Below are 24,171 nucleotides of genomic sequence, written 5' to 3'. Positions count from 1 at the left end.
TCTGACCACTCTGCGGTCATAGGCCAGAAATTTTCACTTGGTGTCCGGGCGCGCGCCCGACACGCTCGATATTTTGGTCAGGGTGCATGCGCAAAAGCCGACAGCACACCCGCTGACAATTAAGAGGGCTATTGATCCCATTAACGGTGCAGTTAAGTGGAATTTTTTGCTGCCCATCCAACGTTATGGTTGGCGGCGGGCAAATCGGCCAGGTGGCCTTTGCAGTTTTCAGGAAACCTCATCCAAGGGCGGGATAGGTTTCTGAGATGAATTAAAAGATAAAATTGTTTGGACAAAAATTTCAATATCCATATGTTTAGGTGACTCATTCTGATGTGTGGGCATTTTTTTCCGGATTTTAAAATCTGTTTTTATTGAAGTTAAATTCTTCAGCTCCCTGAGGCAGCTGTCTGCCCTCAGGGAGCTTTCATTCCCTGTCCCCGCGCACCCACGCTGACTTCAGCGCTCACCCTCCTCCCGCCCCCACCGCAGCAGCACTGAGCCTTTCACGCTGGCTGGCCATTAATTGGCCCAACCAGCGTGAAATCGTGGTCGGTGGGGGGCGATTGCGGTCCATTCTCTGGCCGCTCCTGGGCTTGCTGATCGCAGCTGCACGCCGACCCAAAAATCCTGCCCATAGTTTTTAGAAAATAATTTTTAAAATATGTTTTCATCTGCCATTTTTCCCAGTAACTGAAATTTTTAGTGTTCAAAAAACTGCACTTAGCCAAATTTTTAAATAAAATATTGAGCATTTCATAATAACATGAATGAATGTGTCGTTAATGCTTTCATTAAAGTTTTATCTAAAGGCTTCGGGCTCTCCCAAATACATTGATATTTTTGCCTAGAGCTGTGACACTGTGAGCTGAATTTGGATTGTGTAACCTAAGAACAATTTCAGTTGGTTGTATAAGTGAGTTTCAAATCCCAAACTCTGCCAACCATATCCTAGCTTGTGCCTAGTCCCTTCACCCATTACTGCTGTGCTCATGGACCTACATTGGCTGCTGGTTTGGCAACATCACAAACTTAAAATGCTTATCCTTGTTTTCAAATCTCTCCAAGGTCTTGCACGTCCCTATCTCTGTAATATCTTCCAGTCCTAGGACTCATTGAGACATCTGCAATCCTCTAATTCTAGCCTCTTGTGCATCCCGATTTTAATCGCTCCACCATTGGCCGCTATACCTACAGCTGCTTAAGGCCTAAGAGTTACCACCCAAAACCTCTCTGCCTCTCTCTCATCTCCTCTAAGATGCTAGGTTCTTAAAACCTACCTCATAAACCAAGTATTTGGTCACCTGTCCTAATGACCTGGATAGTGTGTTAATAATAAGTGAGGTTGTGAATGGAAGTTGTGAGTAAAAAAATATAGCAACTACTGGAGTCTGCATAGTTTAACATGAAAATCCAGAGTTACAATCTGAGTAATCCAGCTCTTTCACAGGCTGCACTATAGGCCGGATTTTCAATCCCAAGGTGGGTAACATGAGTCAGCAAATTTCCCAGCTTGTCGCACCCACCTCAGGAAAAAGTGCCTCAATAGACCCGATTTTCACTCCAGGGTAACAGGGCAGGAACAGGAATTGGAGGTGGCCACAGGAGCTGCCAAGTTCTGAGGTAGACAGTTTATAAAGGTCTACCTCAGCTCTCTGGGCCTTGGTCCCAGTTGTTTCCTTAAATTTTAACCCCCTCACCTCACACCCATCGTACCCCCAATCACTCCCCATTCCACCTCCTTGCCCCCAAGTCAACTCATGCCAACCCATGACCCCACTCACCTCCATGGTCCCTTATAGCCCCCATGCCAACTTAATGCCAGGCCATGCCAAACCATGCCCCACATCTACCACCTTTTGCCCTTACACCCTCCATGCCAAGTCACCTAGTATCCACCATTGAAAGTTCTCAAGTGCCATATTGAGATGAAATAGAATAAATACCTATTACAGCCTTCACTTTATTAATAAAAACGCCCCCATTCACAAAAGCCCAGCCCATTCCAAACTTTTAAATGCTCACAAGTACTTAATCCCTTGTGAAAACAAGCAGACTTGTATTCATAACCCCACAGCAAAGACAGATAATGCTTTTATAACCTCTAATTAATCACTCAAACTGTGAACTTGGAACCCCCTGCTGAGATAATTATAGCCTGTGGAAAGCAGCTGAGCTTTAATAATGACATAATGATCATTTAGTAGTACAGAATTTGAATATTGCTGAAAAGAGGGACATATTGCCAAAGCTTTTAATCTTTTCCCTGTTGCTTTCTCCATAGCAAGCTCGTGATCAATCAAAGGTGACTTGCCAACCAACCAGCATCCGTTCCTCCTGTAGTATAAGTTGTTGTGATTATTTGAAATTTGACACTTTGTGTTTGTCCTGATGAGTGCAAGATGAAAAGCTATTGTAACTGCCAGAACAGGCTTTTTTCAGTTTTTGTTTTAATTTTTAAAGGGTTGGGGATTTAAATAACTTCAGCTTGACAGTTCTACAGAACTTATCTGCCCTTCGTGAGCATTTAAGTCTATTAAAAATTTGTGACTCCTACACTATCAGTTAAGGCATTTGCTATAGAAAAAATGTGGTCTGTTTGAACTCAGCATTGAGTTCAAATGGTCCTGCTGAATTTGGGTTTCACTGATGTGTGAGTCATGCTCTGGCCTCTTTAGCCTACCAGTGAAAATGGAAACTGTTGGAATTGTGGGAGGGACCTCTAAATCCAGTCCTGTCTGCCATTTTCAAAGGTCCATGGTTCTGTGAAAATCCAGCACTGTATCATTGATAGACTTGACATTGAAATACAAACAACAGAGTGAAGTTGGGATACTTAAACACAAGTTACCCACTGAACATGCCAGTTAAAATTAGGACTGGTGCATCCAGGAGTGAGTGAACCTTTAATGATGCAATAAGTGGGATAATTAATGCTGAACAACCTCTCTACAAGTGTGGAATTTCATTTCTTCAAACTGTTTCGGCCTGCCTCTGTTATGTCACTCTCTTAATCTCACCTCTCTCTCTCAATTATTATTTTGTTTCTGTACATAATTTAAATCTAATTTTTACTCCCTGCTTTATACTTCATCATTTAGACTCTGTGGCCGAGATTTTAACTCGCTCAAAACGCTCTCACTCATACAGAGTTAAAATGGGGCCCTGCGTGCCTCAACGATGATTCTTCAGTTTGATTGGTTGAAGAAACATGTTGTTTCTTGATCATCCCACATATTCCGAAGATGCCCTGTAGAAGGCACCATGCTACATCAGATGGTGGATTAGAGCAAGTCTCAACTCAGAAGCCCATTGTAGCTTTGTGGGCCGCTGTCAACATGGTGAACAGCGAGCACCATTCCTTCATCGCAGGCTGCAAAATCTGGGCTAATATCCCTTTAAGTGTCTCAGAGTCAAATTTTATTAGGTAGCGTTTCTGTGAAGTGCCATATTAAAAGTGGTATATAAATGTAAGATGTTGTTGTAAATTTAATTATTTTTGTGGGTCTAAGAGGAGCACTTCTGCTGCTGACAGGTTTGATTGAAGAGATGATGCCTCACTCAGTCATCAATTAAAATGGTATTGGGGCCTTAATAATGTATTCATGAGATTCCTGCCTAAATCAGGTGAGCCCCAATGATCCAAAAGAAGAGTTTAGCTAAAGCAGTGGTAGATGGGAATAGAGTGGATCATGCTGGTAAATTTTCACACAATTTTAACTGCCTAGTTCCTGGCTAGTGAGGTTGGTTAAAATTGCCACCAGTAATCTCAAGACTAACACCAAACTATTTTTGTACCTACTGCAATACTACCCTTTGTGGTGTAAGTGTAAGTACAGTTTAGTTAATATCAATTATTGATTGAATTGTTCTGTATATGTGAATTTCTGCCTCCTCAGCTTATTGGAATCACTGAAGGATCTCTTCAATTCCACCAATCAGGATTCATATTTGGTTTTAGACACTGGCTGTAATCTGACTATTAGCGCAATAAACATCATGAACAATGTGGGCACTCGAGGTATGTATAAGTTTTCAATTTTACACTAAAGGTCTAGAGGCAATAATTTAACATATCACTCAAATATGTTTTTTGTTGTCATGTTCTCACTTTGGAGTCCTGTGAATACTAACATCCCTAGGAATGGTCAATTTATGTGTGTGCCAGCCTTGGGGGCATCAGACTAAAGTTTGACCCTGTCCTCACTTTTCCAATCATTGGGTGCCTAACCACCTCCCCTTTTCATTCAATGGCATTGCCATCAATAAATCCCTCGCCATTAACATCCTGGGGATCTGTTGACCAGAAACTTATCTGAACCAGCCACATAAATACTGTGGGTACAAAAGCAGGTCAGAAGCTAGATATTCTGAGGTGAGTAACTCACTTCCTTACTCTCCATAGCCTTTTCACCATCTATAGACCACAAGTCAGGAACGGGATGGAATACTCTTGACTTGCCTGGATGAGTGCAGTTTCAACCACACACAAGAAGCTTGACACCACTCAGGGCAAAGCAGCTGCTTGATCAGCACCCCATCCACCATAGTAATTATTCACTCCTCCCACCGCTGGCAGACCATGGGTACAGTGTGTACCATCTACAAGATGCATGGCAGCAACTTGCTAAGGTATTTTTGACAGTACCTGCTAAACCCTCAATCTCTATCACCTATGAGGAAAAAGGCAGCAGGCGCAAAGGAAGACTATCACCTTCAAGTTTGCCTCTAAGTCACACACTGTCTTGACTGGAGCTATATCACCATTCCCATCAGTGTTGCTAAGGCAAATCTTTCAACTCCCTCCCTAACAGCACTGTGGAGTACCTTCACCACATGAACTATAGCAGTAGTTCATTATACCTATATGTCCTCTGATGCAGCCCACCCTATTTTAGTTTCCATTTTCTTAAGGTCTCCTACAGAGACACAGGCTGTCACATCAATGGGAGAGTCCTACTGAAATGTGGCAGGCCTGACATCACCAGATGTAGCTACAGTCAATATTTAAAATTGAAAAGCCCATGGGTACTGTTAACAAAGGACTTTTGAATTGAAAAATGATAGAATAGGCCAATGGTGACTAGTGGAGTTCTGCAGGGGTCAGTGTTGGGACCACAACTTTTCACTTTATACATTAATGATCTAGATGAAGGAACTGAGGGCATCCTGGATAAATTTGCAGACGATACAAAGATAGGTGGAGGGACAGGTAGTATTGAGGAGGCGGGGAGGCTGCAGAAGGATTTGGACAGGTTAGGAGAATGGGCAAAGAAGTGGCAGATGGAATACAACGTGGGCAAGTGTGAGGTTGGTAGGAAGAATAGAGGCATAGACTATTTTCTAAATGGGGAGAGAATTCAGAAATCTGGAGTGCAAAGGGACTTGGGAGTTCTCGTCCAGGATTCTGTTAAGGTTAACTTGCAGGTTGAGTCGGTAGTTAGGAAGGCAAATGCAATGTTGACATTTATTTCGAGAGGATTAGAATATAAAAGCAGGGATGTGCTGCTGAGGCTTCATAAGGCTCTGGTCAGACCGCATTTAGAATATTGTGAGCAATTTTGGGCCCCGTATCTCAGGAAGGATGTTCTGGCCCTGGAGAGGGTCCAGAGGGGGTTCACGAGAACGATCCCAGGAATGAAAGGCTTAACATGTGAGGAACGTTTGAGAACTCTGGGTCTATACTCGATGCAGTTTAGAAGGATGAGGGGGGGTCTGATTGAAACTTACGGAATACTGAAAGGCCTGGATAGAGTGGACGTGGGGAAGATATTTCCATTAGTAGGAGAGACTAGGACCCGAAGGCACGGCCTCAAAATAAAGGGAAGATCTTTTAGAACAGAGATGAGGAGAAACTTCTTTAACCAGAGAGTGGTGAATCTATGGAATTCATTGCCACAGAAGGCTGTGGAGGCCAGTTCATTGAGTGTATTTAAAACCGAGATAGATAGGTTCTTGATTGGTAAGGGAATCAAAGGTTACGGGGAGAAGGAGGGAGAATGGGGTTGAGAAACTTATCAGCCATGATTGAATGGCGGAGCAGACTCGATGGGCCGAATTGCCTAATTTCTGCTCCTATGTCTTTTGGTCTGATGGTCTTATAGATTGTACCTAGGAATATAAAAAACTCATTTTAATTAATAGGCATGGAACAGAACCTGACGCTGGGGCATTTTCTGTATAATCATAAAATGAGTGAGGCACTGTTAAAAAACACATTTCGTATGGATCCTGTGTTGACCGGACAGGTGCTGAATACATCTGTTCCTTTACTCAAGGTAAGTTCTGTTTAAAGCAATTGTGTTCTAGAATTTTTTGTGTTCATGCATCTGGTTCTGGGCTAAATTTGAACCCAGATGTGAGGGCATGCTAACTCACTGGACACCTATTTTCTGCAATTACAGGGAAATTACTCCTATATAAAAATAAATATTTTTTGAAATTATACATCAGTTTACCTTACACATACAGTAGAGAGTATCCTACAGAGAATGCTACATGACACAAGATGAGAACATTTCTCTAATATTACATTTGTACCAATCACAACAATCTAAGTAGTCAGATGATTTTTTTTAAAGGGATAGGTCTTGGTGAATTATGTCACAAAACCAAGATCAAACGATTCGACTTCAAAAATTAATTCCAGATTTTTCTAAGCAAAAGAGTGGTGGTGAACCTTTCTTATAAAACTGGATGGAAGTGTACAGATGTATTTTCCAGATTTTGGTATGAGAACAATTGCTCTTTTTTTGATATATAATAATAACCCAGTCTTGAATATATAGGGCATCATTTCAACTTTTACAGATGACACAAAACCTGGAAACGTACTAAACAATAAGGAAATTAGTAACCCTGGTAACCTCCCATGAACCTAATGTCCCTCCCAATGTCCTCCCCAGCCTGTGATCCCTTTCCCGATAGCCCCATATGCATGTTCTCCACGGTTCCTCATGATGATCTTCTCTCCCCCTCCAATCTCTCCTGGTCCCCCCATCGATGTCTCCCTGACTCCCCATTTTTGGCTGCCAGGATGTGGACTGGTGCTGCAGGCCTACTCGCCCATCAGCCAGTCCGCCACTCTGAAACAGATCCTGACAATGCTAATTAGATCTGCTGTTAACTTGGCAGGACCTGAGGGAAACCTGTGTCTCCTGTTTCCTGTCCATTATGTAGATAGCCCCCTGCTTCTCGGCTCAACCTCCATGTCTCTTGGCAAATATCGGAGCGATAAAGTACAAAAGCAAATAAATTATGCTAAGCTTTTACAAATCATTGGTTAGGCTCAAACTGGAGCATCAGCTGAAAAATCAGTGGGTTGTGGCTGGATGAGGTGTAATTTTTAAAAAAAATCTAAAACTTGCCTTCAACATGGTTTAATGGAGATGGCATGAGATGAGGATGGGTGACCATCCTGCTTCCAGGAGACAAGTTGACCAATTAAATATTATAATTGCTAATGTGTCTCACATTTAACCTAAAGGTTTAACCCATGGTAACCCGCGGCCTCAGGAAACCAGCAGATAAAGGGAGATGAGGACTGTTTTGTGGAAAGGTAAAATGCCTTGTCAGCACTGCTTCTGGGCCCAGAGGAACTGAAGTGTTTCCTCCAAACGCTGTAGTTTACCTCCTTTCTTAATATTGGATTCAAGTACTGGAATCAGGGATTGGAATGCCCCCTGGGATCAGGAATTGGTCTAAGCCTGACCCTGGGATTGAACTGGATCAGATATGGCTCTTCAAAGTTTCAGAATCACCCTTCTCTTTGTGAAGGTTTTTTTCTGTCAACCATCCACTCATTCCATTTGATGTGAACATAATCCTTGAATAGCTTGTTGAGGCACACATCCAAAGGCTGAACTACTGATGTTAGATCCCCTGGTATAACTGTCATTTCTTCTCAGGCGTCTCTTGATCTCATCAGTTATATGAGATCTGAACATACCCCACACTAATAAGCTGCATTTTCTTGCATGGGCTATCAGGATGCCTATTCGACATGCTATTGTTTCACAATTTCACTCCATTCTCATCCATCCAAACCTTGTCATGGACATGTACATTAACTCCTGCAGGGAACTTGATTTTCAGCTTGGTTTTATGTTTGAAAATTAACATTGGCTTTAATTTCATTTGGTCGGTCATGCCGGCTAGTACCGCCATGAATCGTGTCTTCTCATGTCCTGTGGTTTTGATTAGAACTATTTTTGAATCTTTCTACTCCACAGTTCAGTTGCTGGGTTTACTAAGTTCATGGGCATTTCATCCGTCTTACCAATGTGGCATAATTGAAACGCATGCTTTTGCCATTGTCTGATGATGAATCATTGGAAGCTGGTAGTTTTGGCATCAAGATCTTTTGGTTGTTTCTGACTGATCTTGGTCTTCAGCCACAACACTAGACGGTTTCATTCCATAAAGTGGCTACACCAACTAGCTGTTGCTCTGAAGTCTTTGCTGGGCTCAGGGTTTGATTTCACCCACTTAGATGTGTTTATACACATTGCACTTCTGGTGACAATTTAATCATTCTGGTGATTTTTGAGGACCCATTCAGATGCATGCTTCTCAAGATCAAGCCGATAGCTGGTCCGTAATCTCATGGCACAATTGGTCTTGGGCACCTTCTTCAGAGTGGATTCCTTTTTCTTTCATTCTCGCACCAGTTTTTCACTGACACCAAATTTTGTTGCTGCAACACAGTTATTTGACAAGTCAGCAAATGTTACAAATCATATCTTGAAGCCAAATGGCTTCAAACTTCATTCGTTTTGTTGGAAGACCCATTTATCTTTGTCGTTTGCCACGCGTGGTCTGCTCTGTGTGGGCGTGCATTAAACTCCCGTGCTTTTAACTCCCATGTATATTCACAACATAGCCCCTTGTGTCCAGTTTTTGTCTTTATTCTTTCAAAAGGGAGCAGGAGTAGATCATTTGGCCTCTTGAATCACTTGACCATTTGATAATGGTTGATTTGATTGTGGCCTCAACTCTGCTTTCCTATCTGCCCCCATAACCCTTGTTGATCGAAAATCTATCCAACACAGCCTTGACTATATTCAATGGCCTAGCTTCCGCTGATGTCTGGGAAGAGAATTCCACAGAATAATAAACCTCTGAGAGAAAAAAAATTCTACTTATCTGAGTCTTAAATGAGTGACCCTTAATTTTTAAACTGTCCCCTAGTTCAAGATTCCACCACAAGGGAATACATGAGATGTGGGCATAGCTGACAAGGCCCATCCCCAATTGCCCTTGAACTGAGTGGCTTGCGAGGCTATTTCAGACAGCAGTTATGAGTCAACCACATTGCTTTGGGCCTAGAGTCACATGTAGCCTAGACCTGGTCAGGAAGATAGATTTCCTTCCCTAAAAGACATCAGTCAACCAAATGGGTTTTTACAATTGATGATGGTTGTCATGGTCAATATTACTGAGATTAACTTCATATCCATTTCTATTAATTTAATTTAAATTTCACCATTTGCCATGGTGGTATTTGAACCCACCATTTTCTGCTCATCGGGCGGGCGCGCACCCGACCCGAGCGAGCGTAAATGACACGTGATGACGTCGGGCAAGTGTCCCAACATCATCGTGCACTCGTGCGATATTTTGGTTGGTGGGCGAGCGCGGGAGTCGGCAGCACCCCCACTGACAATTAACAGGCCTATTAAGACCATTAAAAATCTAATTAAATTAAATTATTTGCTGCCAGTCCAACTTTATGTTTGGCAGCTTACCACCACTTTTTCAAGGGCAATTAGGGATGGGCAATAAATGTTGGCCTAACCAGCAACACCCACATCCCATGGCTGAATAAAGAAAAATATGAAACAAGAATTGACAGATTAGCAGGAAGGCTGGATTTTACCTCAGAATTTCACCTTCAGAATTGTTGTTGATAAACCGGAATGCAGCACCCTCTAGCGGAAATGGCGTCAAACATGTCAGTGTAATGTAATCCCAACCTGTGGGTTCTCCTGCTTCCCTCTTCCTCATATTATTTTCACTTTGCAAAGTACTGGGGTGCACTTTACAAACACCCCAACAACTCTGCATAAATAGGGCATTTAGCCCTACTTCATGTTAACCAGATTTCCAAAATTCTATAAAAATAGTGCTAATTTTATCAGATAAAAGCAGTTTATTGTTGATTTGTGGTACTTGAACCTTTCAAATGATTAACCAAGTTTAGACTTTCAAACCGAGATCCACATGGTAAAGAAAAATGTTTTGTACACGGTGATGGACAACTTGTAAAAGTCGTGTTTAACTGAGTTTGGAACAATAAGCTTTTTAACCACAGTTGCCTTTTTCACAGCAAGAGTTTAAATCACAAAAGTTTGTTTTTACCTTATTCAGAATGCATAATTCTAAAGAGGAGATGATTCTGCCAGTTGTGTCTGACTAATGATTGAATTTTTTGAGGTGGTAACAAGGAGGGTAGATGAGTGAAGTGCATTTGATGTAGAATAAATGGACTTTAGGAAGGCTTTTGACAAGGTGCCACATGACAGGCTGGTCAGAAAATTAAGGGCCCATGGAATCTGAGGGAAAGTGGCAAGTTAGATCCAAACTTGGCTCTGTGGCAGGAGGAAAAGCGTAATGATCGATGGGTGGTTTTTTGAGTGGAAGGCTATTTCCAATGGGGTTCCACAGGGCTCAGCGCTTGCATTTCATGACATATGTAAATGATCTAGACTTAAATGTATGGAGCATGATTTAGAAGTTTGCAGATGATACAAAAATTGGCCATATGATTGCTGGTGAGGATCAAAGTTGTAGACTGCAAGAGGATATAAATGGACTGGCCAGGTAGGCAGGAAATTAACAAATGGAATTACAAACATACGAACATATGAATCAGGAGCAGGAGTAGGCCTTCATTCAATTTGGAGAAGTGTGAGGTAATGCATTTGGGAAGGCAAACTGGGTAAGAGAATAGACAATAAATGATAGGATATGGAAAAATGTAGATGAAGAGGAGGAATTGTCCACAGGCCCCTGGAGGTAGCAGGACAGGTGGTAAGGTGGTTAAGAAAGTATACAGGATACTTCCCTTTATTAGCTGTGGCATAGACTATAAGATCAAGGAACTGTATAAAACACTAGTTCTTTTAGCTAAAGTACTGATTACAGTTCTGGTCATTGCATTCCAGGGAGGATGTGATTGTGCTGGAGAGGCTACAGAGAGGATTTACGAAAATGTTGCCAGGAATGGAAAATTTTATTTATTTTTTCTTTCCTGGGATATGGGAATCGCTGGCTGAGTCAGCATTTGTTGTCCATTCCTAATTGCCCATGAGAAGGTGGTGGTGAGCTGCCTTCTTGAACCGCTTGCAGTCCATGTGGTGTACGTACATCCACTGTGCTGTTAGGAAGGGAGTTCCAGGATTTTGACCCACTGACAGTAAGGAGCGGTGATATTGTTCCAAGTCAGAATGGTCTGTGGCTTGGAGGGGAACTTGCATGTGCTGGTGTTCCCATGCATCTGCTGCTCTTGTCCTTCTAGGTGGTAGAGGTTGCAAGTTTGGAAGGTGTTGTCGAAGGAGCCTTGGTGAGTTCTAAGGAGGAAAGATTGGCTAGGCTGGGTTTGTTTTCTTTGGAACAGAGGAGGCTTAGGGAAGATTTAATCAAGGTGCCCAAAATAATGAGAGGCCTATAGATAGAATGGATAAGATGGACCTATTTCCCTTCGGAGAGAGGTCAATAACCAGGGGACATAGGTTTAAAGTAATTGGTAGAAGGATTAGAGGGGAGTTGAGGAGAATTTGTTTCACCCAGATGGTAGCGGGGTTCTGGAACTCACTGCCTGAAAGGATGGTAGCGACAGAAATTCTCATTGCATGAAGAGCTGGAAACAGGATTAGGCCGAACTGTTCTTTTTTAGATGACACAATGAGCTGAATGACCTCCCTCTGTGCTGTAAATTTCGATGATTCTAAGCCACGCTCCAAAAACTCTCTGCATAAAGAGATCTCCTTAGCCTATTCCCTCATTTCTTATTGTGAATTTTCTGGGGAGGCAGTGGTATAGTGGTATTATCACTGGACTGGTATTCCGGAGATCCAGGGTAATGTTCTGGGGACCTGTGTTCAACTCCTACTATGGCAGATGGTGAAATTTGATATAAATGCATGATATAAACCTAACCTGTTGCAGAAAGGGCTAATAGAACCTCAGTTTAACATCACATCTGAAAAGTGGCTGATCTGACAAAGAATTGTTACACCTTCTACTCCAAACACTGCTATAAGAATTACTAAAGAATTGGAACTAAATTAAACATTAAAACTAAAGGACTGATGAATGAACACTAACAGCACATTTTATTATCAAAATAAATATATTATCTCCCACCCCCTCCCGTTTTGGGGGGTTGTGTGGGGGCGGACGCGAGACTGATCAGCGCCCCCGATCAGGTCCGCACCGCCATTTTACATGGGCAGGCCAATTAAGGCCCGCCCAGTGTGACGCACAGCCGAAAGCGCTGAGTGCTCCCTGTGCGGGCGGTAGGGGGGGGATTCCCTGAGTCGGGACTTGTGCTCTTTTGCACATGGACACGATAGAGCGCAGAAATCTCCCTAAAGCACCTCCGTGGTAAAGTTTAAGTTTTAAAAGCTAAATACAGAAAAGAAATAATGTAAGACATATCCCCTCATGTGACAGTGTCACATGAGCTGGGACATGTCAAGGAACATTAATGGAAAACTTTATTTAATTTATAAAAACTTCGTGAAACCTCATCCTGACTGTGGATGAGGTTTCATGAGAAATGCGAAGGCCGCCTGGGCTCTTTGCCTGCCCGCCAACCTTAAGGGTGGACGGGCAGCTCATTTAACTATTTTAATTAGTTTTTAACAGGCCTTAATAGGTCTTTGACAGTTCGACAGGCGCGCAGCCGAGTTGGCTGCGCACCCACCGAACTGAAAATCTAAATGACGCGCGGTGACATCGGGACGCCCGCCTGACGTCACAGCACGTCACTTTACGCATCAGCGAGCAGGCCCCGCCAACCGGAAAATTCTTCCCTATGTGTCCTTAATTTACCCTTCCCAACAAACACAATTCTATTGATAAACCTTGTTATGATCTGGGACCAGACCTACAAATTCTTGGTAAGGTCTGGTTAGGAACCTATAATGTTTTGTTTAAAGTAGACAAAGGCCATGATTTTATGGCCCCGCAGCAGTGTGTCTCCCCATGGTGGATGTGGCAAGCCATTTAGATCTCCATTCAGTTCGGCAGAACCATAATATCCCGCCAGGCAGGATAAAATTCTGGACAAAGTTTGATTCAAGACACTTGCTAAGGGATAAAACCACATGATTCCACAGGTTTTGGACCAACAAAATAAACTTTACTATACAAGGTCATAAAGACAAAACGATTTACAATATCTATCTTATACTCTAACACTCAGAGTTAATATGAGGTACATGTGAATTAGCAGGCAAACTATGGCTGAGCGCACCACACTGCACAATACATAGCAGAAGCGACTAAGATAGATTCCATGGATTTCTCAAAATCCTATCTAGGCATCAGTAAACACTGTGGGTCAACCAATCTCATTGAAACTCTACCTCTCTCACGAGGGATTCCTGTCTTCACCTTCAAATATCTCACCTAGGAATTCTCTCCAAAAGTCGCTACAATTCAGTCTCAGCAACTGTACAGCTCTAGGATTTCAATCTTGTCTCCTAAGACTCCGTTCCCCTGGATTCCCGAGCCTAAACTCACAAACCACCTCACAAGCACATCTTCAGCTCTTCGACCATGCTGAGCAGAATACTGCTGCTCCAAAGGGGTACCTTTGCCCCAAAGGCCTGCATCATAAAGTCATCAGCCTCCTGCTGCCTTCTTAGACCTTCAGGGCTTCTCCAGAGCCCTCTTTGATCACAAGGGCTTCTCCTGAGCATTTCCACTTAAAGCCTGCCAACCGCAGCCCTTTTTCTGCTTGGAGCACTTTTCTCTGCTCTTCTTTCTTCTTAGCTGGGACCTCTCCCTGTGCCCTTTCCCTGTCCCCTGCCTGGGATACTTCTCTGCAATGGCACCCTGCTGCCAGTCACATGACCCAGGTTTTTGCGCCATTTTTCTTCATGCGCAGGTGCACTGGGCCCGTCCTCAGCCCGAAGACCTATAAAAATTTCAAATTGCACATGCACCACCCACTACTGGCCTGTGAAACTCCTGAGGCCTGCTGGGACTTGGAGTTCCAGCCTCCCAACACTGAGGAAAGTCTGAATTTCATAACAATCCAAGTCACATGTATTTATTAGAAGAGTTCAGTACTTTTGGTGTTAAACATTTCACACAGTCCTGTAACTACTCCTATGATTTACAAATCAATGTAGCACCTACTCCTACACATTGCCACTCTATCTGTTTACTATCACTGGTAATGAATGATTTGTTTGTGTAAGCCTTTCAGGTTTAATTAGGTTATCCAAGCATTCAAACTTACCTATTTTGAGAAATAATTTCAGGAAATTCTAAGGACTTTTCTCCTGTAGGCTCTCAGTGAGTGTTATTTTTGGGCACCACATTTGGTTAACAAGTGAGAAATATTATTGAAACAAGCACACACTAATAGATTTTGGGCTAAAAATTTGGTGGCACCCATTTTCGGGTGTGGGGGTTGAATTTGTGATCTGACCGCCTGGTCCCTTTGAGGCGAGCAGCGGACACACTTTGTGCTGCCTTCTCATTTTCATGATTTCAGCATGCAGTTTAATGCAACCCCTGCTGATGACTGCATGCACAACAAAGAGCCTAACAGCAAGCGAGGCGAGCACATGTCCCAGCTAGCCTCCAGCTCTTAAAGACAGTCTGTCCCTGTTAAAGGAAAGCTCTTAAAGACAGTCTGTCCCTGTTAAAGGAAAGCTGCACTGTTTCACAGGACGTTGATGATGTCTGTCAGTGCTACAATTGGAGGGAAGGGAAATGGAGCACCAATGAAGAAAAAGGGTTCTGTGGTTCACAGATGCAGTGCTAGAGGCCTTAGTCATGGAAGTGAATAGGAGGGGAGAGGCTATGGGTGGAATCTTCTGCTCTCACTGGGGGTGAGCTTGCAGGCCAGAAAGGCATGCAATTAAATGGGGTGGTGCTGTAGCTGAACCTTTCCACCTCCATCAGAACTTAAGTTCTGGATGGGAAGGCCCATGGTCAACCTTTCCACCCCGCCATCATTGAGGCCCTTAAGTGGTCAATGAATGACCACTTAAGGGTCTCATCTCACCACCTCTGCAATAAACCCAGATGCAAGCGGGCCTGTCGCCATACATCGTGTATGACAGGTGAACCTTTGGCAGCTGCTTGTCACCTGGGGGAGTGGGGTGTTCTCTTGACCAAAGGCAATTAGTGCCTGATCAAGGGACTGGACATTGGGAACAAGGGAGTGCTAGCTGAGAGTCACCCCTTTGCCTTGCTTCCAACCATCCTGCCCCTCTCTCCCCATGACCCCCACCCTGCAATTGCCGCCCCCCATCCACATTACTTACCTGCAGCCTGGGTCATCCACGATTCTGGGACTCTGGAGGGCATCCTTCCGGCAGCAGCCATGGCCTCCTCCGTGGTGCTGCTGACTGCAAGAGCTGCTGACCTCTGACTGGCTGGCAGCTCTCGCCAGGTAGGATTTTCACCCCCAGGGTCTTGATTCCAGGACAACGCCTGCCAGTGGCCTCACCAGTGCCTGATTAGCTTGAGGTTTGGTGGACCTTCCCAAAAAGAGGCACCATGGGCCTCTCAGTGGCTCTCTAGCTGGCAGGCAAGGCCCCTGATACTGCAACAAAATTCCGCTCCATTTTTCCTCCAGGGACCAGGAGACCATCAAGGAATGCTATCCAAAGGGAGCAGGTGGTCTAGGAGATGAACCTCTGCAATCTGGCCCCAAGGACATGATACCTGTGCCACAAGAAGTTTAATGAGGTCAGATCAGTAAATGCATCTTCAAAGGATATCTCATACCCATCACACCACCAGTCTCACTCTGCTCAATGTAGCACACCCCCCTTACTCATCCATCAACAATCTCTAGTACTCAGGACTCATGCCTAACTTTCAGATACTCCACTCCGCCCTCACATACCCTTTAAACATGACTCACCTATCATTGTCTCCACATACCTCCAGCTATTCAGCTATGGCAGACACATCACCCAAACCATCACCCAGTTTTACACAACCACTGATATTTTACCCTCTCTCTCTCATGGGTCATGAACAACATGCCCACGCTATTGCACGGCGCAGCACCATGTGGTCCACGCCAGAATTGGCTGACAGCACAACCCACACCATTTTGCTCCTTCAGGGCTTCAGTACCCATGGAGACATCTCCAGTACCCATCTGTAATTTCTAAGGAGTGAATGTATGTTGAACAACCATAGATGAAGTTTATAGTTGAGAGCCGTAACCAAGGCCTAGTTACTGTCTGTAGACCATATATATGCTATTACCAGTTGGAATATGATAGCCATGAAAATGTTACTCTCTTTCTCACATAACATATTTGAATTGTTTATCATTTCAGTTTTCCATTTTACTGGATATGCAAGAATTCCATAATTATATGTGCACAAGGATGGATCAGTTTGTAAAACGACCTTGTTATATGTGGTACTACACAACTATTTATCTGTTCTACAACATTGACAAGATGAGTGTTCTCAAAGAGGTGAGAAAAATAGACAACAGACTATTGCCCTAAAATGAAAATAGGAAATGTTTGAAATGCTCGGTAGGTCAGGCAGCATCTGTGGAGAAAAACATAGTTATCGTTTCAGGCTGATGAATATTTCCAGCATTTTCTGTTTTTATTTCAGATTTCCAGCATCGATATTTACTTATGTATTGCCTTAAAATGTTTCACTTAATGAAAACTTAAATTTTATTGGCCAGTTATCATATCTCCTCATATTTAAAGTAACCTCTCCTCCAAACAACATTCCAAACTAGTTTAATATGTATGACACAGACAATAGCATTTTTGTGACCTTGACGCAAATGACAAATATTAATGACATCAAGGGACATGGGGATAACGCGGGATAGTGACATTGAGGTAGATGATCAGCTATGATCTAATTGAATGGCGAAGCAGGCTTGACAGCCTGAATGCCTACTCCTGCTCCTACTTTCCAATGTTCCTATGACACCAAAAAAGGTCCAAATAAGCAAGTGCAGGATTCAGTCCAGTAGTTCCAACCACATTGTCCCAAAATTTGGTAAACCTGTACTACCTGTATCTTTGCTGCTACAGGTGTTGTTTTGGATCCAACATGACATCCACATACAATGCACTGAACACTTCTGGTGCTGGTTGTGCAGCTGCCATGTTGGTGAAGTGAACAGTGCAGGCACTGGGACCATGCACTGGAAGTATAGGGAGTTGGGGTGCAATGTAGATTGTACTCTAGCGGCATCTTATTAATTTCAGTGCTCCAGCTAACACCCACTCTTAATTTCGCACAGCTGAACATGCATTCAGCAACAGGAAGGCTAATCCAACTTTGCACCAGTTAATGTAACCCCAATTCACCATTGGCATGGACAGCAGCAGTCTGGGCTGGCTGGCTGAGAGGTAACAGCAAGAGCACTGATGGGATGGCGGTAGTGAGAGAGTGAATGTTGTCATCCATGTCATTGGCCTAAAGATACAGCATCATGATTGGTTAATGGAGGTCGTCATCGCTTCCATGCTGGAAACCAATCTGCGCAAAACTATGTGCAAAGTTGGTGCTGGACTCTTACATTTTCCCTGACATTGTAAAGGAGACCTTCCAGGCCTTCCAATGCACCAAGCATTTGTGTGTGCATACCGATTTTTTCCTGTACAATGTCAATCAAAGTCTTCACCTGAGTCCTCTGGAGTAGAACTCATATGTTATCTCACTGTCCAGTGAGCAGGCACCTACCCTGCCCTTACCCATTGACTTGGCTGTAGGCCACTCATACTAAGTGTTCCACCACATGCAGCTCCTGCCTCTAAGCTAACCTCTAAAGTACAGTGCTCATATCTGAGTTAGTGACTGCAAGTATGAGAATCTGTGATGGTTTTTCATCTTCATCACTGTCTTCCCACTCTTCCACCTCTTGGTCTTCCACAAGTGGCAGTTCTTGGGTATCTGAAGGAGACTGGTACAAGGGTAAGGTTGTGGTGAGGGGAGATAGGGAAAGCAAGAGGTGCATGCTTACACATCTGCAGCTTGTATATTAGAAGAAATTGTTGGATTAGGGGTAAGTGGGATATGAGAAGAAGGTTTGGGTTTGAGCATATCATCATCTTTTATACTTTCAACCCTGTTGCTGGCCAAGGTCTAATTCATTGCACCTCCAATGGTTATGAATGTAAGCATTGTCTTCCCCAGTATGGTGAGAACATCCAGCTACGCCTGACCCCGCTGGTTAGGTCTCATGTCTGTAGTTATGTAATGCAGTTACGTTGTCCTGTAATAAAGAGGGAAGTGTGTCAGTGGTGCAATGTTTTTGAGTGATGTGCCTGTCATACTTGAATAGCTGGCAGTGTTGCAAGCTGTGAGATGTGGGTGTGAAGATTGGAGCAGTGCTAATTGTGTGCAGGTGAGTGGAAGCTATGAATATGAGGTATGCATTGAAATCGTTGGAGATTGTTATTAGGTAAGTGATCGAGAATATGAGACTGGTGGTGTAGTTGGTGGGGTATGGCATTTGAAGATGGAACGGAGAGGCAGTCGGCAAATTGAAAACAGCGTGAGAGGAGAGTCAGTCAGGAGATTGAAAACAGCGCAAGAAAACAGTGACATCACAGCAAAGAAGCAATCTGATTGGTTGAAGAAGAAGCTAGCTGTTTAGTGAGTAACTGGTGAGTACCTAGTAAGCGGTTAAGGTTTATTCTATTCCTCAGGTCTTAAAAGAAGTGGCTAGTGAGATAGTTGATGCTTTGGTTTTAATTTTCCAAAATTCACTATGTTCTGGGAAGGTTCCATTAGATTGGAAAATAGCAAATGTAACTCCTTTACTCAAAAAGGGGTAGAGACAGAAAACAGGAAACTATAGGCCAGGTAGCTTAACATCTGTCATAGGGAAATGTTAGAAGCTATTATTAAAGACATCATAACAGGGCACTTAGATAAATTCAAGGTAAGCAGGCAGAGTCAACATGGCTTTGTGAAAGGGAAATCATGTTTAACCAATTTATTGAAGTTCTTTGAAGTAGTAACAGGTGCTGTGAATAAAGGGGAACCTGTGGATATACTGTGCTTAGATTTTCAGAGGTATTTGATAAGGCATTTTCCTCATAAAAGTTTATTGTGGAAAATAAAAGCTCATGGTGTAGAGGGTAACATATTGGCATGGATAGAAGATTGGCTAGCTAACAGGAAACAGAATAGGCATAAATAGCTCATTTTCTGGTTGGCAGGATGTAATGAGTGGTGTGCCACAAGGATCAGTGCTGGGGCCTCAACTCTACAATTTATATAAATTATTTTGGTGAAGAGACCGATGGTATGGTTGCTAAATTTGCTGTTGACACAAAGATAGGTAAGAAAGTGAGTTGTGAAGTGGACATAAGGAGGCTACAAAAGAATATAGATAGTTTAGGTTAGTGGGCAAGGGTCCTGAAAATGGGATATAATGTAGGAAAATATGTGGTTGTCCATTTTGGAAGGATGAATAAGAAAAGAGGCATATTATCTAAATGGTAAGGGATTGCAGAGCTCTGAGATGCAGAGGGATCTGGGTGACCTATTGCATGAATTACAAAAGGTTAGTATGTAGGTACAGCAAGTAATTAGGAAAGCTAATAGAATGTTATCATTTTTTGCAAGGGGAATTGAATACAAGAGTAGAGAGATTATGCTTCAGTTATACAGGGCTATGGTGTGACCACATCTGGAGTACTGTTACAGTATTGGTCTCCTTATTTAAGGAAAGATGTAAATGCATTAGAAGCAGTTCAGAGAAGGTTTACTAGATTAATACCTGGAATGGGTGGGTTGTATTATGAGGAAAGGCTGGACAGGGGAAGTTTGTATCTGATGGAGTTTAGAAGAGTAAGAGGTGACTTGATTGAAACATACAAGGCCGTGAGGGGACTTCACAGGGTGAATGTGGAAAGCATGTTTCCTCATGTGGGAGAATCTAGAACTCAGGGTCACTGTTTTAAAATAAGGGGTTGCCCATTTAGAACAGCAATGAGCAAAAATATGTTCTCTCTGAGGGTTGTGGGGCTTTGGAACTCTTTTCCTCAAAAGGTGGTTGAGGCACATTCCTTGAATATCTTTAAGGCAGAGGTCGATAGATTCTTAATAAGCAAGGGGGTGAAAGATTATTGGGGGTAGGCAAGAATATGACGTTAAAATCAGAATTCGTACGTTCATATATTCGTATTTACTGGCCTTGACACTTCATGTGAGATCATTGAATTCCTTGTGGCACTGCATCTAGGTCCTTGGAGTTAGACTATTGGCATTGACCATGACAGCTTTCTGCTCCTATTGCCTTTGTAGCATTTGTCTGGAGGTCTTCCTTATCCCCTCTTCCTGGAAAGTGAAACCCTCCCTTCTTGCCCACCTCCTGCACTAAGGCCTTCAGTGATGCATCAGAGAACCTTGGAGCACCCTCTCTCTCCTTTGCAGGTCATTGACCCCCACAACCACTTACAGTATTTGCTTCAGTAAAAATACACTTCCCCTTGAAAAGTTTCAGACTAACTTTAAGTAGTGCAGGCTAGCTTGAACTCATGCTAGCCTTTCATGATTTTCTGTCCACTTTTCAGGTGTTCAGCAACTCAATAGCGTGTTTAGTGCAGGCTGCATGCTGCAATCATGTAAATAAGCAGTACAAGGTTTGGAAGCTGCCTGCATTGGAAGCAACAAATGTGGTTTAAGTGCACTTCATGATTCCCCCACCCATTTTCAGCCTGATTGAATTTTGCAGCTAACTTAAGTTAACTTAACTTAAGCTAACTAAGTTTATTCTCAACAAAAAAGGTTATCTTTGTCAGTGACAAGCTGCAAAGAGATGTGAACATTTTCAGTAACCTTCAAAATTGCTTCTCTCTCCTCCACAATTTTTATTTTATAGTGCAATCTTGTAAGTTATTGATTATCCAATTTAGTTGAATTGCTTATTACTCAACATTCTTGAAAGTTTGAGTTAACAAGGATGAAATATTCTACACTTGGTATGAACTCAAACCAATACAAAATGGTTTCCTAGAGATGATTCAATAATATATCACTGAATATCTTCTTTACACTCTATACTTAAATATTTGTAAGAGGGGTAAAAGATCAGCTTTCTCACAAGCAAAGGCATTTTTTTACTATTCTGGGATGGGGGTGTGGATCAGGGGGTAGAAGATGTGAAGCGACACAAATTATTTTTATTCTTTTGTGGGATGTGTGAATTGCTGACTAGACCAGCATTTCTTGCCCTTGAGAAGATGATGGTGAGTTGCCATCTTGAACCACTGCAGTCCATGTGATGTAGGTATATCCACCGTGCTGTTAGGAAGGGAGTTCCAGGATTTTGACCCAGCAACAGCGAAGGAACGGCAATATATTTCCAAGTCAGGATGGTGTGTGGCTTGGATGGGAACTTGCAGAGTTGCTGTTCCCATGCATCTGCTGCCCTTATCCTTCCAGGTGGCACAGGTCATGGGTTTGGAAGGAGCCTTGGTGAGTTGCTGCAGTGCATCTTGTAAATTGTACACACTGCTGCCACTGTGCGTTGGTGGTGGAGGAAGTGAATGTTGAAGGTGGTAAATGGCTGCTTTGTCCTGGATGGTATCAAGCTTCTTGAGTGTTGTTGAAGCTGCACTTATCCAGACAAGTGGACAGTATTCCATTACACTCCTGACTTGTGCCTTGTAGATGGTGGACAGGCTTCGGGGAGTCAAGAGGTGAGCTCCTCGCTACAGAATTCCCAGCCTCTGACCTCCTCTTGTAACCACAGTATTTACATGGTTGGTCCAGTTTAGTTTCTGGTCAATGGTCATCCCAAAGTTGTTGATAGTTGATAATCAGTGTAACAAAAATTCAACTTAAACTGATCCAAACATCTTGATGTTGTTCCATTTGTTAATACCCTTGGAGTATCTTTAAAATCTGTTACTTTGTTAAAAGTTAAAGCCAGGAGAGTTTTTTGTAATGAACAAATCAAAATCAGCCATAAAGATATGACTGCTAAATAATACGATTAGTAGGAGCTCTGTGGATCACTGAAAAGTATTTAATATTTCTCAACCATTAATTGCAATGTTTGATCTGTGTGTACACTGACTTTGAAAGTGGATTATCCAGCTAGTAATGGTGTTTTTCAGTACTGGGCTCAGTAACATTAGGCAGTGTTGATAGTCAATGCACTGCTCATGTTCAAGTTGTTTCTTTCTTGGAAGTAAATGGAAATGTTGCTGTTAGTCTCTGGCCTGAAATTTTTGATCGTCGGGCGTGCATGATTGGTGGGCCTGAAAGCGGACAGGAGATGAGCTTCCAGCTGTGATCGGCCCCCGACCGCGATTTCACACTGGCTGGCCAATTTACGGCCAGCCAGCTTGAAACATGTGCTGGGAAATGCTCAGTGCTGCCAGGGTGGGGGCGGGAATAGGGCAGGCACTGACCTGAGGGTGTGGCTGAGCACCTTTAGTGAGCTCCCTGAAGGCAGACAGCTGCCCCAGAGAGCTGCAGACCTCCATGCAATAAAGGAAACAACAAAAATGCTGCAAAATATGTCCATGCAGCATAATCAAGCACCTGAAAGTATAGCTCATAAAAAAGCTAGTCCCCAGATATCTCTCTTTATTTTATTTCCCCATAGAGATTTCATCCCGCCCTGGATCGAGGTTTGAGCAAAAATGTGAATGTTGCCTGGGAGAATGGCCCATCCGCTAACCGTAGATGTGGACAGGCCATGTAAAATCACTGTTGATTGCATCATTAATGGGCTTAATTGCCACTTAATTGTTGGCGGGTGCGCTTCCGACTGCCGCGCGCTCCCGCCAAGCAAAATATTGTGCGAGTGCACAAGGACGTCGGGATGCTCGCCTGACACCATCTTGCGCTATTTCACCTCCGTACGGGTCAGGCACGCGCCCAGTCATGGGATATAAAATTCTGGCCCCTGTTTCTAATTGTGCCCTTTTACTAAGCATGGAACCAAGTTTTTAAGAGTGTAGTTTTAGTTTGCTTAAGAATGTTTTTTCTATCTGCATTTCTTTAGGACCTTTCATTATCTCAGGTTGTCCCAAAGAGCTTTGCAGCCAATAAAGCACTTTTTGAAGTATAATAACTGTTTTAATTTAGGAATGGAAAAAATGCTATTAAAATGTGCATTTCTGCATATCAGCTGAAAAGCTGACGTTATATAGTTATGAGCAGGAAAGGTGGGTAAATCATCCACCTTTCATCCATTAAAGTGATATCTCCTGCCTTCTGCTACCACAATTTCCCATTCTTTCCCATCTTCCCAGTTAATTGTGTATTAATTGTGTTTAATTATATGCAAGTGGAGGGCATTAATTGGGGTTTTACTTGAGTGCATATAAAGCGATACTTGTCTGTAGCCACAATGGTCTGAAAATGCCCAATCTTATCTGGCCTTGGCAGCTATGAGGACTCAGGTCTGGTTAATACTTGGATAAAAGCAAAAAACTGCGGATGCTGGAAATCCAAAACAAAAATAAAAATACCTGGAAAAACTCAGCATCTATACTTGGATGGGACACAACCTGGGAATACCAGGTGCTGAAGCCCTCAAAATGTTACTTTAGTTTAAAATTTGATATGTATCCTGCAAAGATTTGTTTTCTTGTTACAGTGCTCCTTTAAGGAGCTGTCAATTTATTAATTTGTTAATTAGTTTGTTTTATTGGTATACTCAAAGAGTATAAAGCGACACTTGGGGACACTTTGTGTCACTCTGCAAATGAACATATGATTGAGTAAAGATTGACTCCAGTATCATTCTTCACCAACTGTCTTTCTGGAATGTAACATTCTTCTCCAGCAGTGTTAAAAAGACAAGAAAAGAAGGAAATTAGCAGGAGTCCAAAACTTCATTCCTTTTTGTGAAGCTGGGCAAACAGTGAATAGACAACTGGTGTTGAGTTGAAGAAAAAAATTCTGGCCCACATGCATTGGTCATATTTTCTGCCCTATTTTCATTTGAACATTGCTCTG

General features: G+C 42.9%; 1 protein-coding gene across 1 annotated transcript in view; it reads left to right on the top strand.

Moving 5' to 3' along the window:
- The window catches only part of LOC144674147 (ATP-binding cassette sub-family A member 13-like), a 76,998-nt gene extending 66,581 nt beyond the window's left edge, over positions 1–10,417 (top strand). Inside the window, exons 7-9 of the mRNA XM_078535639.1 lie at positions 3,900–4,021; positions 6,145–6,278; positions 10,328–10,417. Coding sequence (XP_078391765.1) covers positions 3,900–4,021; positions 6,145–6,278; positions 10,328–10,417 — 346 coding nt within the window. The remainder of the gene's footprint in view (positions 1–3,899; positions 4,022–6,144; positions 6,279–10,327) is intronic.
- Positions 10,418–24,171: the final 13,754 nt, after the last annotated feature.

Source organism: Cetorhinus maximus, chromosome 3, assembly GCF_964194155.1.
Source record: "Cetorhinus maximus chromosome 3, sCetMax3.hap1.1, whole genome shotgun sequence".
NCBI classification, from domain to species: domain Eukaryota; kingdom Metazoa; phylum Chordata; class Chondrichthyes; order Lamniformes; family Cetorhinidae; genus Cetorhinus; species Cetorhinus maximus.
This window is presented reverse-complemented; position numbering and strand designations above follow the sequence as displayed.